Genomic DNA, 19,276 nt, shown 5'->3' with positions numbered 1-19,276 from the left:
CAGTTTGCCTTTCGACTCTCTGCTCATGCTTCGGCGTTAGAGGCATGTAGGTCCCCACTCCCAAGCCTGGACATTGCCCTGGAATTCCGGGCGTCCTGCCCCCCACTCCCCAATTCCCAGACCCGCTTCGCATGGCTCTCAGCTACCCCGAGGATGTCCCCTAAGGCCCAATAAAGAGAGCGACCATGACTTATTCTCTTTAATATCCACTTATCAACATTTTGTCACAATAATAATAAAAATAATATCTGTTTTTAAAATCCACAGGGAATTATCAGGGGAGGAATTATGTCTTGGTCTCTTACCCCTCACATTCGGGAACTCCTGGCCTAGTCCCAGTCTCTCTGGCATCCATGCCTGAAGAGGGGTATTCAGGACCCATCATCACCCAGAGTGCAGTAAACACAGTGTCCTGGGGGGCTGCGGCCAGGGTGGGGAGTCAGGAGATAAATGGGGGTTTGGGAGCTAGTGAGGTGGAGAGCTGGAGGTGCGGGGAGCTGTCAGAGACGAGGGGACTATTTCTGTGGCATGGCCGTCTCTTGAGTGTGCCCTGGCAGCCTACAGAGGGAGAGGCAGTTCTGGGGGAGGAGCCGCTCAGGGTGGGCAGAGGGGACTGGGGTGCTCAGAGAGCTGCCGTGGGGAGCCAGCGGCCTTGGCAAACCATCGGGAGACCAGGGCCCCCTCAGTGAACTTGGAAGAGTCCAAAGTAGGTGAGGAAGGGGGCAGCCTTGAGATGGGCCCAGGGGAGGGTGCGGATCCGCAGGGAGGACCCTGGCCGCAGGGGCAACAGCCCGGACACCTGGCAGAGACGGAGCTGGGGCCCGAGGGAACTGGCCGCTGTGGCCGAGAACTCCTCCAGGCAGCGCAGGGCCAGCGTGTCATCCACCAGCAGGTCCAGCTTCAGGTAGACAGCCTTCCCCTCATCAAAGTGCACCTGGGGGGGGGGGGGGGCGGGGGGCGGAGTCCAGGCCTCTGCTTGCCCTGGGCTGCTGTCCAGCCCAGACCCCAAGCTCCTCCTCCCCCACCTTTAACTTGCCCCCACCCCTTAAGCCCAGCCCTTCTCCCTCAGTTCCTGCTCTACCCGTGGAGCCAGGTGGGGCTTACCTGACAGTACAGGTAGTACAGCCCAGCCCGGGTGACCATAAATTGCCCGCTCTGGTGGTCATAGCGCAGTGGGTTGGAGCTGTTGATTTTGGCCTCTTCCCAGCCACTCACCGTCCCGTCCACACCTGAATGTGGATGTTCAGAGACAGGGGGAAATCCCTTTATAGAACTTTCTCACACTTCCCAGCCACTGAGTTTATAAACATTTGGGCCTACCTTACCCAGAAGATATCTAGAGGGCCCAGGGCAAGGGAGGCGCCAGGGCCTAGGGAGCTGGGAGTGTAATAGGAAGTTCGGTGAAGAAACCCAACGTATATGACCAGAACCAAACAGGGCAAGTTGTCACCAGCCACTTCTGGGGAGAAGAGGAGGATTGAAGAAGCATGGGGGCTTTTATAGTTTGTGTCTGTATTGTTTGCTCTTCTACTTGGAGAATGTATCGATGCATTACTTGAATCATACATTACTTAGATTATTAAAATCAAAAATAAGAGAAAAGGAAAATATGGGGAAAAAAGCTAAAAAGAGGGGAAAAAAGAAAAAAAATTAAAAATAATAAAATGGTACCCAAATGTCCATCCATTGATGAATGGATAAGGAAAATTGTGTTAAGTCCATACAATGAGATATGATTCAGCCATAAAATGAAATGCAATAATGGGACTTCCCTGGCGGTCCAGTGGTTAAGACTCTGCACTTCCACTTCAGGGGTTGCGGGTTCGATCCTTGGCTGGGGAACTAAGATCCCACAAGCCACGCGCTGGGGCCAAGGGGGAAAAAAAAAAAAAAAGAAATGGAATACTAATACATACTACAATATGGAGGAAGCTTGAAAACATTATGCTAAGTGAAAGAAGCCAGTCACAAAGGATCACGTATCATATGATTTCTATGAAATGTCCAAGTAAGCAAATATATAGAGACAGAAAGTAGATTAGTGGTTGCTTAGGGCTCGGGGGATCACGGAAATATGGGGTGGCGGGTAAAGGGTACAGGGTTTCTTTTTGAGGTAATGAAAACTCTCTAAAATTACCGTAGTGACAATCTCACAACTCTGTGAATATACTAAAAGCTTAATTGTACACTTTAAACAGGGGAATTATATAGAATGTGAATTATATCTCAATAAAGCTGTTACCAAAAAAAAAAAGTCTAGAATGAGGGTAATTGCAAATTGTAAAGATAAATAATCAAATGACAGAGCAGGGTCTCAAGTGGCTTCCCAGGTCCTCTATGGGCTGCCTCTGTTTACCTCTCGCATCTAATCTCACACATTCCTCCAAGTCACAAGACTCTAGCCACTCCGGCCCACTTTCTGTTCCTGCGGCGCACCAAGCTCATTGTTTCCACAGGGCTTTTACTGCTCTTCCCTCCCCACAGGATTCCTCCCCTGCCTGGCCCCTTCTGTCAGACTGATCCCTCTGAGAGACCTCCCCAGTCCTCCCAGCCTGAAATAGCTCGTCTCCGATAATCTCTCCTCCACTCACCCCGTTTCTCTCACAGCAGTCACCAAGGAGGGAAATCATTTTATTTCCTTCTGTGATAGTTTGGGGTCTGACTCCCCCAGGGGACAGAGGTATTGGTCTTGTTACTGCACCCCAGCCCCTGGGGCTGGGCCTGCCCTGAGTGGGCACCAAACACACACTGGTGAGAAGATAGAGGCAAGGAGGCGGCCGTGGCAACAGCTCTCTCTTGTTTGGGTCCGTGGGCCACTCTCCAGGGCTTCATTGGCTTCATCTCAGTAGCCCGGCCAGCTTCCTTCCCCAGCAGCCCCACCCTCTGCCTGCCCCGGTGCGCTGTCCTTGCTGCTTTCTCAAGGAGAACATAATGCTCGCTGGGCATTTTCATCCCCACCTAGGGGTTCCCTTGGCCTTTATTTTGCAGACACCAACCTGAGCCTCCAGCCCTGCCCTTTCCTGCCCCTCCTGACACTGCTACCTGCCCGCCATCAGAATAGCCCCTGGCACCTCACACTCACCTAGATCAAAACTGAGCCTGAAAAACAAAAAAACAAAAAAAACCCGAAAACTGAGCCTGGTCCTCCCCTGTCCCAAATGTGCTTGACTGTCTGCATCCCACATTGGGTTCCTGGTTCTACCTCTTACCAGGCACCCAAGCCACTCTCTCCTTTACCAGTTTCATTCACTGATCACCAGTTTCTAGCAATTCTGCCACCTAAACGGCTCTGTCTCCCTCCCTGGTCTGGCCCCTGCCACTTCTCCCTGGGACTCTTCCCAGCCTGCTTCCTCTTTGGACTCCCTGTTTCCAGTCTTGCCTGGTCCAGTTTACTGGCTAAGCGACACAGAGCCACAGAGTGACGTTTCTAAAATGCAGATGCGAGCCTGCCTCTCTCGTTTTGACCTCAGGATAACTTCCAGATTCCATTTGTGACCTGGCTCCGTATTCTTCTCTGGCCTCACCCCATGTTGCTCTTCTAGTTCTGTCTCGTCAGCCGCATCGCGCTGCCCCTGTCCCCCAGCCTCATCATACTCTTGGCAGACTCGGGGCTTTTGCACAAGTGGCCCCTGCCCCCGCCCCCCGTCCATCTCACACTCACACTTCAAGGCCCACACCTTCCTGGGGAAGGAGTCCCTTACCCCATTGTAAAGTGGTCTCCTCTGTGCCGCCACGCGCCTCTGGCTACTTTCTTTATTGTTGTTGTTGTATCACATTGTAATTTACAAATTTATATGCTTGTCTCTTCTCCTGGACAGCAATTCCTTGTAAAGAGGTCTGGGTATTATTCACTGTGGGCACCTAGCCGGGTCCTTACAAACAGTGGGATCTCAGGGCGTGTGTGTTGAGTCAACGAATGAATGAATGTCTGGGTAACCGCTGAAATAAATGGTCCATACGGAAAAAAGGAAGGTCGGCCTGGGGCAGGAAGAGTAGGGCGAGAGAAGGAGAGAGGGCATTCCTGGCTAGGGAACCAGTTTGAGCTGGTTGTGGCTAAGGGCATGGTGTGTCTGGGACCGTGGTGTCACTCAGTTTCACAATCACAACTCATTCCTTACTGCATGGCAGTTGTCCTTCTTTCCCCCACTATGCTTGCTTTAGCATCATTTCTCTTGCCGCTGTCTCCCTCGTTCTCCAGAGGACCTAGAAGTCATCAGGTAAGGGCTCCCCCACGTCCTGCCACCGACACCACAAACCAACCTGTTCTCATGTTTGCCATTGAGCCTCTTATGGTGATGAGATGATGTGTCCCTCTCTTTCTTCTGGAACCCACCCCCTCCCACATTCTTGATGTTGCCCTGCAGGTTCCCCCACCCATGCACCAGCAGTTGCCTCTCACACAGTGTCTGGAACACAAGCACACACTAGCTGGGTTCAAATCCTGGCTCCACCTCTTAGTATCATCATGACCTGGACAAGTTACATCACCTCTATCTGTAAAATGGAGATGATTGGATTATCTTCCTTTCAGGACTGTTTCAAGGATTAGATGAGATTAAACACTGAATAAGTATTAGCTAAGACTCACACAGTATTGTTTACCACTAAAAAGACCAAACTTTTCCTTGATTCACATCCTCCTCTACCTCCTGGCCCATTTCTCTGCTCCTGTCACAGAGAAACTTCTGGAAAGGGTTGTCACTGCCTCCGATTCCTAGTTCCCATTTTCTCTTAACCTAATCCATGCTGGCTTCCATCCTAACCACACCACTGACACCGCCCTTGACAAGGTCACCAGTTGACTTTTAATGTTACCAAACCCAGCGGTCATTTGTCTGTTCTCATCTCATGTGACTGGTCATCTGCATTCAACACAGACAGCCACATCCTCCTTCTTAAAACCGTGTCCCCCCTGAGACTCCAGGACACCACCCTCCCTGGGTTTCTTACCCTCTCTCTGGCTGCTTCTCAGTCTCTGCTGGGTTCTCCTCCTCTGCTCCACTTGTAAAGGTCCAAGAGCCTCAGGGCTTCACTTGTGGAGCCCATCTTTCCCCTAGGTGTCTCATCCAGACCTATAGCTTTAAATACCCCCATCTGGTGAAGACTCCTGACCCTACACATCCTTCCCAGGATGTGTACTCTACCGTGTGCAGTGACCTATTTGTGAAACTCACTTGTTTATTATTATATATCCACTTAGTTATTATTAGATCTCAAATTCAATTATTAATTTACACACCTCGCAACCTATTTCTTCCCTGGTTAACCCCCATTTTAATAAATGGCAACATTATTCTCAAAGATGCCCAAGTTAAAAATCTAGAAGTCATTTCTGATTCCCCCCTCTCCCTTATCCTTCTCATCCCCACAGCAAACCCTATCTTCAAGCCACACGCTGAATCCATCTACTTCTCTCCATCTCTGCTGCCAGACCCCTAGACTAAGCCACTCTCATGTCTTGCCTCCTGACCTCTCACGTGGAAGAGCATTCCAGGTGAGAGAACAGGATGTGCAAAGTCCAGACGAGGCACGCTGATGGGGAGGGGGTGTCAGCCCAACAAATGTGGAGAAGGCATAAGGGTGTGTCAGGAAAATAGGTTGAGACCAGACCAGGGAGAGGCTGCAATCCAAGCAGAAAAGCAACAGAATAATGGAAGGCGGGCTTCAGGGGGGCTTAGCTTAGCAACACAGGTGGGACAGAGTAGGGGCGGGGAAAGTCTAGAATGGGGAAGGGACTGGAGAATGAGTTTGAGGTTCCGAGGTCATGGCGCTGAGGTGGGGAGTGGGGTAGGGATGGAAAAGAAGAGCAGAGACTGGAAACAGTTGGAGAAAAATGATCAGAGCAAGAAGACTCTTGGAATATGGAGGGGAAAGAAGAGGAAAAAAAAAATCAAAGATGCTTCTTGGAGACAAGCGAGGGCTAAAGGAGAAGCTGGGCTGGTGGTGTGGTGGGGGGAATCTGCCTGTGCTCTGGGAGGGGAAGGGGCCTCCCCCAGGGTCCTATGTCTGAGTCACGGAGAAAGTTCAGGTTCGGGAGCTGAGAGAAGCGAGCCCTAAGCACTTTCCTGAACTGGCTTCTGGGGTTCTGAGGCTGAAGGTGGGGATGAGGGTGGGAAGTCAAGGTTTTGGGGGGGCCCTTGTCTAGAAGGCCAGTGCTATGGAGGTCAGGGAAGAGCTCAGAGGTGGGGATGGGGTCTCACCCGCCTGCGCTCCGTCCTGTCCCGGTTGTGGGTGAACTGTAAGACACAGGAAAGGGTTGGTGAGCCCTGCCCTGCCCCTCTGCCACCCCTTCTCCCTGGGCATGGCTCACGGTCACCCACCTTCATAGTGGGCTGCAATCGCTCTGCGCGCCCGTGGTTTCCGGCCTTTAGGTGCTGAGAATCAAAGAAAGACAGATGGGCAAAGCAGTCCCCATGTCTAGAGGGGCCAGGAGCTGCTCTCTCAGCCCCATCCCCCTCAAAACCCTGGCATCCTTATTCTCATCCAGACTCCTGGCCTCAGAACCTCAGGCCTTATCTTCCTCCATAGGTTGAGCCGCTGATAATTTATTATCCAAACTGGGATGCTTCTGAGAGCAATAGGGGTGTTATTAATCATCGCTCTGAGCCAACAGGTGTAAGCCAGGACAGCCCCCTGCAAACCTGGATCCGTGGTCACACGGTCACCCCAGTCATAAGTCTCTTTGCTTCTTGGGCTTCAGGCCTGACTCCCCCACCTCATCTTCATCAGGACCCCAGGGGTTCTCCTAATTCCTGGCCATCCCGCCTTCATATCTGGGGTAGGGCCTGAAGCGAGAAGCAGGTCTATGCCATGGAAGGAGCTTCAGAGGGAGGGTCAGAATTCTAGGTTCGAGTTTCCATGACTCTGAACCCCCCCCTTTTCTCTCAGTGCCTCAGTTTCTCTATCCGTAAATGAGGATAATGGGTTTTGCTCTGCCTGCTTCACGGGGCTGTTATGATGAACAAAAGCAATAATGAGTCCAGAAGCCACCACAGACCAGCCGCTATTATTATTCCTGAGGTTGGGATAAAGGGCTGCTCACCACTCCTGCGAGGCCGAACCAGTTTCAGGAAAGGCAAGGTATCCTGGCGCTCCTCTGTCTGGGGATTCAGGTCCTAGGGACGTTAAAGGCAGGGCTAAACCCGGATCTTGCCAGGGACTCGCAGAGACATAAACTGAGACCAACAGGGGGCCCGTCACGAGAGGCCCCAGCCAGCAAGAGGCACAGAAGTCTTAGGGAGGGACCGCGCCTCCCAGCCAAGAGTGGCCAGGGCCACGAGGAGGCAAGTTCCAGGGTCAGGCCGCAGTCCTCGCCCCCCTTCCCACAACCAGCCACATCCCCCTATTCTGCTCCGCCCAACCAGCCATTGGTACATTGCACACACGCCCACACCCAGTCAGCATGCACAGTGGGTACACGCACCACACACACAGCCAGCATCCCTCTCCCACGCAGACTCCCACACACTCCCACTTCCACCACGGCCACTAAACGCTTCGTACTCGGCTGCCACAGCGCGGCACAAACCCCTCACACACAGTTGTCACCCTCTCTCTCACGTACCCATGCCCCACGGCGCGGCTGCTGCACACCCCCGCACACGGCTGGCACAACCGGGGCACACCCTGCATCCTCAGCCGGCACACACTTCCCATGCCCAGCAGCCCGAGGCCAGCACCCACCCCCACTCACCAGCGGGTCGGGGTCCTCCTCTGCCACCAGCTCCCCCTGGGAAGGCTCCTGCTGGGAAGGAGGCAGCGTCACCCTGTCCTTCTCCACCTGACATCTCACCCTCCACCCATCTTCCTGGCCCCCTGCCCTCGGCCCACCCGGCCCCATCAGCTGCTCGGCAGAGTCCGCTCCTGATCTGCCCAGGGAGGGGTGTGCAGGCGGGCCTCACCTGGGCAGACAGCGATGCCCGGCTCCCCAGGCTGACCACGGCCAGCAGGAGGCCAAGGCAGGCCAGCGCCAGGCCCAGGCCCAGCACGAACGGGGCCAGCAGGGCGGTGCCCGGCTCCCCCCGGCGCCCCCTCCGCCTCTGGCTCCGACGGGCGGCCATGGGGGCGGGGGGCTGTGCCTGCCTCACCGCCCCCCCATCCCGGGACCCGAGGGATCGGGGGAGGGGGAGCCGGCGGGCGGATCGGGCTGGAGAGAGGGAGGGGCCAGGGAAACGGGGCGGGAGGGGGTGTGTGTGTGATGAGGACAGGAAGCCGGACACTGTGTGTGAGATTAAACTCCGAGCCCGGCCGAGAGCAGTGCACGGAGCGGGACGCGCGCCGCTCCGCGTGCAGACCACAGAGCGAGTCCCGGCCGGGGGCACGCACCGCCCGGGCGTGGAAAAGCGGGGCAGTGTTTGTGTGAGTGCGCAGCGGGCGAGATGGGGTGTGCGGCTGAGCGCCCTCCACGCGGCCGGCCGGCGGGAGAGAGGCAGCGAGGGCTGAAAGGAGCAGAAACTCCACTCGGGCTGTGTACGGGTGGCCGGGGCGACAGCACTGCAGCTCCTGCAGGTCTAGTCCTGCCCAAGCGAGATTGCTAATTTAGGCCTCCAGACCAAGGTAACTAGGCAATCCCTCAGTCAACACGGTTAGAGGCCAAGGCGCATTTGGATTTTAGCAGCTGCACCGAAAGACGATTCTTTCCTGTAAGTGACGGAAAGAGCCTGAGGGTATCCATTAGCGCGGGTTGGGTTTTCACTTCTTTTAGCAAATCAGTTGGTAGTTGATTTAAACCCCGGGGTCATGCAGCTGGGGAGCGCAAGCTTCTAGACCTGTGTGCCAGAAACATCGCCCCCCAACCCCGCCAAGTGTGTTCCCCGAATGCACTTCTCTGGAAACACAGAAGCCACTTAAACAAATAATAGGGCTAACCTGAGCTCAAGTGGAGCTACAAGAACTCTTTAAATTTAACGTGGCGCAAAGCCACGTTAGCAAAACCAAAACGTAATACCTAACCTAATTGCAGTTACAGCCTCTCCCAGGAGTTGAGTTTTCAACCAATCAGTCTGGAATTTCCTGATCCACACTAGTGAGGTAGTTTCCAAAAGACTCCTGCCCTTCCTGGCCCCTAAGGGAAGGGGACCTTGCCTGAAACAATCCTTTCTTTTCTTTTGCTAATAAATGCTTTGTCCCTATAAAAGATCCCTTTGGTTCAACTCCTCAGAGGCCTTTCTGCTTGTTAAATGGGATGCTGCCCGATTCATGAATGTTGAATAAAGCCAATTAGACCTTCAAATTTACTCAGTTGAATTTCGTAAAAGCCGGACCCTTTTTGCCATGAAAACACTTTTGTAAACAGTAAGACCCTCCGAAGTTCCTTTAAACTATGCAGTGTTCACCTCTGCATATTTGCAAAGAGAAGTACTGGATTAGAAAAAAACTCTGTTGCAAAAGTCATAGTTAAACAACAAGGTAAAGCAGTGGTTCTGAACAAGGTAAGGATGTGGAGACCCTTCCGCCTTCCCCCTCTGCTCAGTCCTGCCCGCTCCCCCGCTGCCCTCCTGACTTGGTTTCTCTTCTGTTATGGAACCTTTCTGAACCACCTTCCTGCTTCAGGGTCTCAACACCAGTTATTCCCCTTACCTGGAACACTCAGACCACCCTCACCCCCGGCTCAAGTCACTTCAAAGAGAGTTTTCTAGATCATTTTTTAAAATTAGGTTCCCAACTTCCCCCGTTCTCTATTCTTTATTTCCTTCTTAGTTATTTTGTAATGACCTGTTTGTAATTTGTAATGATCTGTTTGGCTACTATCTCCCCAACTACATTGTAAAATACAAATTACATATTTCCTGGTTTATCTGCTTATCGTCTATCTCTAGAATGTAAACTCTATGAGGACATCAGTCACTACTGTGCTCCCAGCACTTTGTCAAATGCTGGCTCCCCAGATATCACGAGAGCAACCTCCTGATACCTTTTGACAAGATAAAGATATCTCTTTATTGACAAGATAAAGCCAGGTTTATTGCTTACCCCTTGACAGTCTGACAACACTTCACAGGGAGATGAGTAAGGCCATGACATTTATTGAGACTCTGAAATCTCATTTAAAGGGGGAGAGTCTGGGCTTCCCTGGTGGCGCAGTGGTTGAGAGTCCACCTGCCGATGCAGGGGACGCGGGTTCGTGCCCCGGTCTGGGAAGATCCCACATGCCGCGGAGCTGCTGGGCCCACGAGCCATGGCCGCTGAGCCTGCGCTCTGCAATGGGAGAGGCCACAACAGTGAGAGGCCCGCGTACCGCAAAAAAAAAAAAAAATGGGGAGAGTCTTTCCATGATGGGGTAGGAGCGGGGGTTGATTAGGGTTGGGGAAGGGTCATGGCGTAATAGTTTAGAATGAACACAGAATAATGAGGATTTTGCCTGACCCACATAAAGGCAATGCTTGTGTTTTCTTGAAGCAATTCGGTTTCCTTCCTCAGTTTACCCACTCTCTCCTCAGCTCTGAGGCCAGAGCCCTGAGATGAACGTGCGAGCCTTGTGTTTAGAGATGACCCTGATATTCATTCAAGAGTTCTTTGATTTTCACTGAGCTTGACGAGTGAGCCATTACCATGGGCCTCTGTCAGTCTGGGTATTGGACGTGTGGAACAATTAGGAAATAAAACAGGATTTCTGATCCCAGGTCAGGCGTACTCCTCATCACCAATCTCCCCTCAGATCCCACTGAAACCAAAGTAGACAGTATCAAAAGGAAAGACAGCCAAGATGGAGGGGGTGTCCAGCCAAGCCTGGCTGCTTAGGCTGCCAAGGAGAGGCCACGGTCTTGGCCAACAGGCAAAGGAAAGTGGGAGAAGGGGGACTGAAAACCCGGAATTGATTGAAGGCCTGGAAGACAGGCCAGCAGCATCAGTTATGACTCTACTTCCCTTCCTCACCAGAAGGCATTTTCCCTCAGACAAAATGTCAGACATCTTGTCTCCAAAGAAATGGAATCAATTGTCTGAGGGAAGTTAATGCTTCTGGTATGAATGTTGGAGGTTCAGAATAAGTGTCTCTCATTCTAGCATTTGGGGTGGCCCACTGCCTGACAGTTGACCATCAACCTTCCCTACTCCAATTGAAACCTTTCAGTTGATATGTCCTATTTTGATGCACAAAGAATTTCTAGGCCAAATTTCCACCAGAGAAAAACCTAGAGGAGAAAGAGTATAATTTATATACCAGCAGAGGGAATCCAGGATACCTAGGTAGTTCTTTATTAAATATTACCAAGGATCTACATGCATATGGGAGAACAAGTAGCATGCAAAGAAAGATCAAAATAAGCAAACAAAAAAAACTGACACTGGAGAAAACAGATAATTCCTAGTACAAAGAGGACTATCTAATATACTTGGAGATTCAAGAACACAAAATATCCATAAAGCAAGAACAGGATGTTGTGTGAGAGAGGAACAATCAGAGAACAAAAATTATTTTGCAGAGACTAAAAATGTGGTTGCAAAAATAAATGTTGAATAGAAGGATTACAACATAGAGTTAAGAAAAAAAATCTCTAAAAATATAGAATAAAAAGAGGAAAAATGGGGGACTTCCCTGGTGGCACAGTGGTTAAGAATCCACCTGCCAATGCAGGAGACACGGGTTCGAGCCCTGGTCTGGGAAGACCTCGCGTGCCTTGGAGCACCTAAGCCCGTGTACCACAACTACTGAGCCTGTGAGCCACAACTACTGATGCTGTGTGCCACAACTACTGAAGCCTGTGCACCTAGAGCCCGTGCTCTGCAACGAAGAGAAGCCATTGCAATGAGAAGCCCACGCACCGCAACGAAGAGTAGCCCCTGCTCGCAGCAACTAGAGAAACCCCACGCACAGCAACAAAGACCCAACGCAGCCAAAAATATAAATAAATAAATTTATAAAAAAAAAAAGAAAAGAGGAAAAATGGAAATCAGGGAGAAAAGATAGCAAACACAGAGGACCAATCCAGAAGGATCATACAGTTATTAGGAACCCCAGAAAATAATAATGAAGGAATTGGAGGGAAGGAAATTATCTTAGAAAAAAATAAGAGATAATTTCCAGAAAAAGTCATGTCTTCATTCTGAAAGGGTTTACTGTATGCTCAAGATGATGAATGAAAAATTATCCATATCTAGACACTTCCTCATGAAATTTCAGAACGTCAGGAATAAAGGGAAGATGTTAAAAGTTTCTAAAGAGAAAAACTATTCCTCTCCAAAGGAACAAGAATCAAAATGGCTACAGACTTTGTGTCAATACCAGTGAATCCTAGAAGACTGAATGGAGGCATGCCTGCACAATTTTGAGAGAAAAGAATTTCTACCTAGAATTCTATATATATCTGGTCAAACAGATAAAGACTTGTTCTGACACACAAAGTTGGCCTCCACACACACTTTTCTAGAAAATTGAGGATGTATTCCAGAAAATGTGGTAGCAAACCAGAAAGAAGACAAAATAATATACAGGAAACAGTGGATCTAAGCCCAAAGAACAGGGAATGAACGACGATGACTTAGGGAGTAATGGGTTCTACCTGGAGGAGGAAGCAAAAATGTGGCTTGAATTGTATAAATGGTATGAACAATAACTCGGGGGAAAAAAAGACATGCTATAGGTAAGGAGTACAAGAAGAAAGAAAAGCCATCAGAATCTCTAGGAAAATTCCAAAACTGAAGAAGAAATTCTTGATTTAAATAATAGGCAAGGGATTTCCCTTGTGGTCCAGGGGGTAAGACTTCACACTCCCAATGCAGGGGGCCCAGGTTCGATTCCTGGTTGGGGAACTAGATCCCACATGCACACTGCAACGAAGAGTCCGTATGCCCCAGCTAAGAAGTCTGTGGGCCAACTGAGAAGTCCGCATGGCACAAGTGAAATAAAAGATCCCACATGCCGCAAGGAAGATCCCGCGTGCTGCAACTAAGACCCGGCGCAGCCAAAATAAATAAATAAATAATAGTTTAAATGATAGGCAAGTTCTAATATGACATGATGGTATTTAATTGAGATAGTATTAATCAATGACCTTAATGCTCGAAACATTCTCCCGGGTTGTGGGATTGAGTGCATTGAAGAGAAAGTGTAATCCTGGGACTTCCCTGGTGGTCCAATGGTTAAGACCCCGCACTTCTACTGCAGGGGGTGCGGGGTTCCAGCCTGTTGTTTGAGTGTGACCAGTATTCACAAGGCCCTCATAATGTCAATACTGTTCATTGGATCTTAACCTTTGGAGTCGACATAGAAAAATCAAGAAGATTTGTTTGTGGTTGCAGGAACAATTGTAAATACCCCCAAATCTTGACTTTGTACAATAAATGTGAAACTGAGAAAAGTTTGCATGTGGAAGTGAGGAGAGAAAGAGGAGTTACAAGCTGGCCTCTCTTGCTAGAGATGCTGAGGAAACTAGATGGAACCAAAATAATTAATATAAAAACAAAAATAATAATATAAATAGTCATTATTGGGAAGAAGAGAGGGAGAGGGAGGGTAAATGAGTTAAACGCCTCATGTTTTATATTGGAAACTCAACATTCACTAAAATTGATATATAAAGAAATAAAGTACGGGCATTTGAGCTAGGAATTTTGGAAACAACTTCCAAAAGAAATAAAAACAGAAACCATTAAAAGGGGTTGCCTCAAATGCAGTCAACAAGGGATGGATGGTCAGATGCTGTTTGACTACCTGGCAGACAAGCATGGTTTTAGGCAGGAATATTTAGATACACTCTACAGATATGCAAAATTCCAATATGAATGTGGAAATTACTCTGGAGCAGCAGAATATCTTTACTTCTTTAGAGCGTTGGTTCCAGCAATGGATAGAAATGCGTTGAGTTCACTCTGGGGAAAACTGGCTTCTGAAATCTTAATGCAGAATTGGGATGCAGCCATGGAAGACCATACACCATTAAAAGAGACGATAGATAATAATTCTGTGAGTTCTCCACTTCAGCCTCTTCAGCAGCGAATGTGGCTCATTCATTGGTCTCTGTTTTCTTCAATCACCCTAAAGGGTGTGATAACATTATTGATCTCTTCCTTTACCAGCCACCGTATCTTAACACAATTCAGACAATGTGTCCACATATTCTCCGCTATTTGACCACAGCAGTCATAACAAACAAAGATGTCTGAAAACGCCGGCAGGTGCTAAAAGATCTGGTCAAAGTTATTCAACAGGAGTCTTACACATATAAAAACCCAATTATAGAGTCTGTTGAATGCTTATATGTTAACTCTGACTTTGATGGGGCTCAGAAAAAGCTAAGGGAATGTGAATCAGTGCTAGTGAATGATTTCTTCTTGGTGGCTTGAGGATTTCATTGAAAATGCCTGTCTCTTCGTATTTGAGACATTTTGTCGCATCCATCAATGAAGCAGCATAAACATGTTGGCAGATAAACTGAACATGACTCCAGAAGAAGCTGAAAGGTGGATTGTAAATTTGATTAGAAATTCAAGACTGGATGCCAAGATTGATTCTAAATTAGGTCATGTGGTTATGGGTAACAGTGCAGTCTCACCCTATCAGCAAGTGATTGAAAAGACCAAAAGCCTCTCATTTAGAAGCCAGATGTTGGCCATGAATACTGAGAAGAAACTCAATCAGAATAGTAGGTCAGAGGCTCCTAACTGGGCAACTCAGGACTCTGGCTTCTACTGAAGAACTGTACAGAAAAAAATGAAAAAACTATAAAAGAAAGATGAAATAATAAAACCATTATACAAAGGTGAAACATTTTAGAAACAATTAACATATTGAGCATAAATTTTGGAGAATTTGAATAAAATTGGCTGTTTCATTTATGCCATTAAAAAAAAAATGGGGTTGCCTCTAGGTCACAGGAGGGTGTTGGGCGGAACAGGATGGGAAGGGGTGAGGCACTGTTGTTTTTCACCATAATCTCCTCTGTTCTACTTGATTCGTTATCAAATGAATGCAGCATTTCAATTTGTAAAAGGAAAAAAAAATTGCAAAGCAGGAAGCCTTGCTGAGGAGGGAAAGTCATTATGCGCCTCTGCCAGGCCTGTGATCACACCTGCTAGTGGAAAAAAACAGGGATTGGACCCTTGGAGACAGCAGATCATCCTCAGAGCCTTTAACTTTGGCTTGAAAAATTAATTCAATGCACTTAACCTTTTTGTTCTTGGTTTGCGGCCAAAATTAAAATTAACTTGCATTTTTTTGGACACTGATAGGAAGTAACTGGGGAAATGTGTAGGAAAAATACTGAAAGGAAATCTGCCAGTGCGATTTTTTTTTTTTCTCTGCCTTTGTACGCTTTTCTTCTCAATTTTTCTACCACTATAATGAGGGAAGATAAGATTTTTTTTAAAAGAGGCCCAGTTTGATTAATACCACTTCAATGCAAAGAAGGAATTTCCCGTGGTCTGTAAGGGTCGGGGCTGTGTCTGCTTTGCTGGCCATCATATTTCCACTGCCAGCAAAAGCTTGTTGAACGAAAAATATAATGTGACCTCCCAGGCTGGCAGTGACCAGTTAATATTGGTGGGAGCAACCTGGGAGTGGACAGTGGCCGTCCCGACTGAGAAGGTTCCCAGGATGAGGGACTTTCAGTGCTAAACCCGGGACAATCCCAGGCAACTGGAGCCGGTAGCAAGCCTAGAAGAGGACTAGCTGTTTATCACCACCCTCCCAAGTCACCACCACACACACTTTCTGTCAAAATTCGGAAGCTCAAAACTTCAATCAACTTTTTTTTTGTCTGTTTTTGTCAACGCCTTGAGGCTTGTGGGATCTTAGTTCCCCGTCCAAGGATTGAACCTGTGGCCCCTGCAGTGGAAGTGTGGAGTCCTAACCACTGGACTGCCAGGGAATTCCCTCAATCGATGAATAAAACAACCGAAATCCTCTACTCGTATTCCAAATCCCCATCCTTCCCCAGGCTTTCACAACCATCCCTTCACTGATGACTCCCTGGCCCTCCCTCCCACTCCCCGGCTGACCAGATGCTCCACCAAAGTCCCCTTTACTCAACCCAGCAGATATACCTTAGCGCACATCTTACTTCTTTGCAACATCTTTGATTGTTTTTCACTCTCATTTTGAAACCCTTTTTCCCTGGCCTCTATCCCTCTGGCTGCTCATTTCCTTCATTAGTCATTTTAAGGAAGATAAATGCACTATCTTTAAATTGGTTCATTCATTATTTTACCAAACTTGGTATCACAAAGAGTTGATACAGAAATTTCACACTTGATCACTGAATACAGTCCAAAGTATTTTAAATTGGGAATGCTTTTAGCTTTTTATTCTTTATTATTTTTTTAAATTTCTTTATTCTTCATTTATTTTTGGCTGGGTTAGGTCTTCACTGCTGCACGCAGGCTTTCTCTAGTTGTGGCGAGTGGGGGCTACCCTTCGTTGTGGTGTACAGGCTTCTCATTGCAGTGGCTTCTCTTGTTGAGGATCATGGGCTGTAGGTGCATGGGCTTCAGTAGTTGTGGCACGTGGACTCAGTAGTTGTGGCGCATGGGCTTAGTTGCTCCAAGGCACATGGGATCTTCCCGGACCTGGGATCAAACCCATGTCCCCTGCATTGGCAGACTGATTCTTAACCACTGCACCACCGGGGAAGTCCCAAAGTATTTTCAACTGGAAATGTTTTTAGCTTTTTATTTTAAATTTTATTTTGAACAATTTTAAACCTACAGAAAAGTTGAAGTATACTACAATGAACACCCTTAGACCGTCCCCCTGTATTCACCAATAGTCAACTTTTTTCCACATTTGCTTTGTCTTTCTTTTCACATATATTTTATATATATATATATATATATATATATATACACGAATATACTTTCTCCTTCTTCTTATTATTATTATTACTGTTGAAATATGTGAGAGTAAGTGGCAGACATCATGACATTTAACCCTATATACTTCAGCATGGATCTCCCAAGAACAAGGATTTTTCTCTTACCTAACTATAATATAAATATCAAATCTGGATACTTAATATCTATACAACATCATTATCTAGTATACAATCTATATTTAAATTTCCCCAATTATCCCAATAATGTCCATTATAGCAATTGTGTCTTCCAATCCAGGATCACAGGTCACACTCTTATGCCTTTGTAGGCTCCTTTACAGTTAGTCCCTTATATACAAACCTTCAAGTTGTGAACTTTCAAAGGTGTGAACATGCATCTGGTTCCAGCAAGGAACCAGAACCTGTGCCTTCAACGTCAGGCATGAGTGAAACTGCAGCTCGCCCTCCGTCTCCTGTTGCTGACGATCCTTCAGCTCTACCGTCTCCCATCTCCTCTCCCTCCTCCAGTCAGTAACTCTTCTTGCCTGTTCACTCGATGCCAGCCCCTGTATGTTAGCTGTTGTACTGTACTACTGTACTTTTCAAGGTACTGCACTGTAAGATTAAAAATGTTTTCTTTATTTTTTGTGTTCGTTTTTTATGTATTATTTGTGTGAAAAGTATTATAAACCTGGGCTTCCCTGGTGGCGCAGTGGTTGAGAGTCCGCCTGCCGATGCGGGGAACGCGGGTTCGTGCCCCAGTCCGGGAAGATCCCACATGCCGCAGAGCAGCTGGGCCCGTGAGCCATGGCCGCTGAGCCTGCGCGTCCGGAGCCTGTGCTCCTCAACGGGAGAGGCCACAACAGTGAGAGGCCCGCGTACCGAAAAAAAAAAAAGTATTATAAACCTATTACAGTACAGTACTATATGGCCGATTGTGTTAGTTATATACCTAGGCTAACTTTGTTGGACTTACCAACAAATTGGGCTTACGAACGCACTCTCAGAATGGAACTTGTTCATATGTAGGGGACTTACTGTAATTGCGAACAGTTTCTCGGCCTTTCTTTGTCTTTCAAGACATTGATATTTTTGTGTCTGGACCAGTTGTTTTAGAGAAGGTATAAAGGAAAAACTCACTTCCTGTTGTGTGTCTCCTCTATTCTCAATACTTCTACAACACCATATCACTTCTGATGCCAGATGTGTGGTTTTTCCACACATCAAGCATTTCTGCGACACCAGCTGAGTGTCCTACAATTTAACTCAGTTCTGGCCATCTACCTGGAAATAGTGTCAGATCCTGCAGGTTAAGGTCTCAGTCCTATAAGACTGTCCCTTCCCCACATACAAGACACCAAGGGCAAGTCCAGGTTGATAACTGTGCTTCTAACCAACCAGCTATGAATCAGTCGTTTCCACCACTTCTTCCTTAGGTTTGATTAATTTGCTAGAGAGGCTCACAGAACTCGAGAAAACAGTTTACTGGACTTCCCTGGTGGTCCAATGGTTAAGACTCTGTGCTTCCAATGCAGGGGACACAGGTTTGATCCATGGTCAGGGAACTAAGATCCCACATGCCACACTGCAGCCAAAAATAAAAGAAAGAAAGAAGACAGTTTACTTGCTAGATTACCAGTTTATTACAAAAGGATATAACTCAGGAACAGCCAGATGGAAGAGATGCACAGGGCAAGCTTTGTGGGAAGGGGCGTGCCACCCTCCCAGCACCTCCACACGTTCATCAACCCGGAAACTCTGTAAATGTGGTCCTTTTGGGGTTTTATGGAGACTTTGTTACATAGACACGATTGATTAAATCATTGGCCATTGGTGATTGAGCTCCAACTCTAGCCCTTCTCCCCTCCCTGGAAGTTTGGGATTGAAAGTTCCAACCCTCTAATCACATGGTTGGCTCCCCTGGCAACCAGCCCCCATCCTTAGGGGCTTTCCAAAAGTCACCCCATTAACATAAGCTCAAGTGTGATTGAAGGGGATGTGTTATGACACTTGTTATGACACAAGACATTCCTTTCACTTTTATGGCCCTGGCATTATTTCAGAAACCAAGGACAAAAGACCAAATACTAAAAGAAAAGATACTCCCATTGCTCTTATCAACTGGGAAATTACAAGGGTTTTAGGAGCTCTGTGCCAGAAATGGGGACAAAGATGAAATATATATTTCTTATTGTAAATCACAATATCACATAATGTCCCCTAGGTTGTTTGTTGTTGCTGTTGTTTTAGGAATAAATCAGGTTGCAAATTTTTGGCAGGAAAGCCTAGAAATGCTCTGTGTCCTTCTTGGTACCGCATATCAGGAGGCACAGGACATGATTCATCCCATTACTGGTGATGTTAACTTTGATCCCTTGGTTAAGGTCACTTGTGCTAGGCTTCTCCACTCTAAAGTTACCTTTATCATCTTTGTGATGAATAAATAGTCTGTGGAGGGAATTCCCTGGCAGTCCAGTGGTTAGGACTCCACATTTACACTGCAGGGACCACAGGTTTCACCTCTGATC

General features: G+C 47.8%; 1 protein-coding gene and 1 pseudogene across 2 annotated transcripts; one reads left to right on the top strand and one right to left on the bottom strand.

Annotated features, from left to right (window-relative positions):
* Positions 1-185: 185 nt before the first annotated feature.
* TNFSF12 (TNF superfamily member 12) lies at positions 186-8,145 on the bottom strand. Of its 2 annotated transcripts, none has more exons than XM_059998506.1 (7): positions 7,902-8,145; positions 7,694-7,744; positions 7,043-7,115; positions 6,321-6,374; positions 6,201-6,236; positions 1,105-1,229; positions 186-934 (listed from the first exon to the last, which is right to left on the bottom strand). In XM_059998506.1, exons 1-7 carry the CDS (start codon positions 8,058-8,060, stop codon positions 683-685), a joined length of 750 nt encoding a protein of 249 aa, XP_059854489.1. In that variant the 5' UTR covers positions 8,061-8,145; the 3' UTR covers positions 186-682. The 2 variants fall into 2 exon arrangements, with proteins under 2 accessions (XP_059854489.1, XP_059854490.1); XM_059998507.1 differs by having other exon boundaries at positions 7,694-7,741.
* Positions 8,146-13,608: 5,463 nt separating this feature from the next.
* On the top strand, positions 13,609-14,632 carry LOC132414302 (eukaryotic translation initiation factor 3 subunit E pseudogene; annotated as a pseudogene).
* Positions 14,633-19,276: the final 4,644 nt, after the last annotated feature.

Source organism: Delphinus delphis, chromosome 19, assembly GCF_949987515.2.
Source record: "Delphinus delphis chromosome 19, mDelDel1.2, whole genome shotgun sequence".
Taxonomy (NCBI): domain Eukaryota; kingdom Metazoa; phylum Chordata; class Mammalia; order Artiodactyla; family Delphinidae; genus Delphinus; species Delphinus delphis.
Note: the sequence above shows the minus strand (reverse complement) of the source record. Positions and strands in the feature narration are given on the sequence as shown.

Coding starts and splice junctions, on each gene's coding strand:
- TNFSF12 (XM_059998506.1), bottom strand. CDS start 8,060: ATGGCCGCCCGTCGGAGCCAGAGGCGGAGGGGGCGCCGGGGGGAGCCG. Junction 7,116..7,693: donor AGGAGGACCCCGACCCGCTG/GTGAGTGGGGGT, acceptor TAACGTCCCTAG/GACCTGAATCCCCAGACAGA. Junction 6,375..7,042: donor GGTTCGGCCTCGCAGGAGTG/GTGAGCAGCCCT, acceptor TTTGATTCTCAG/CACCTAAAGGCCGGAAACCA.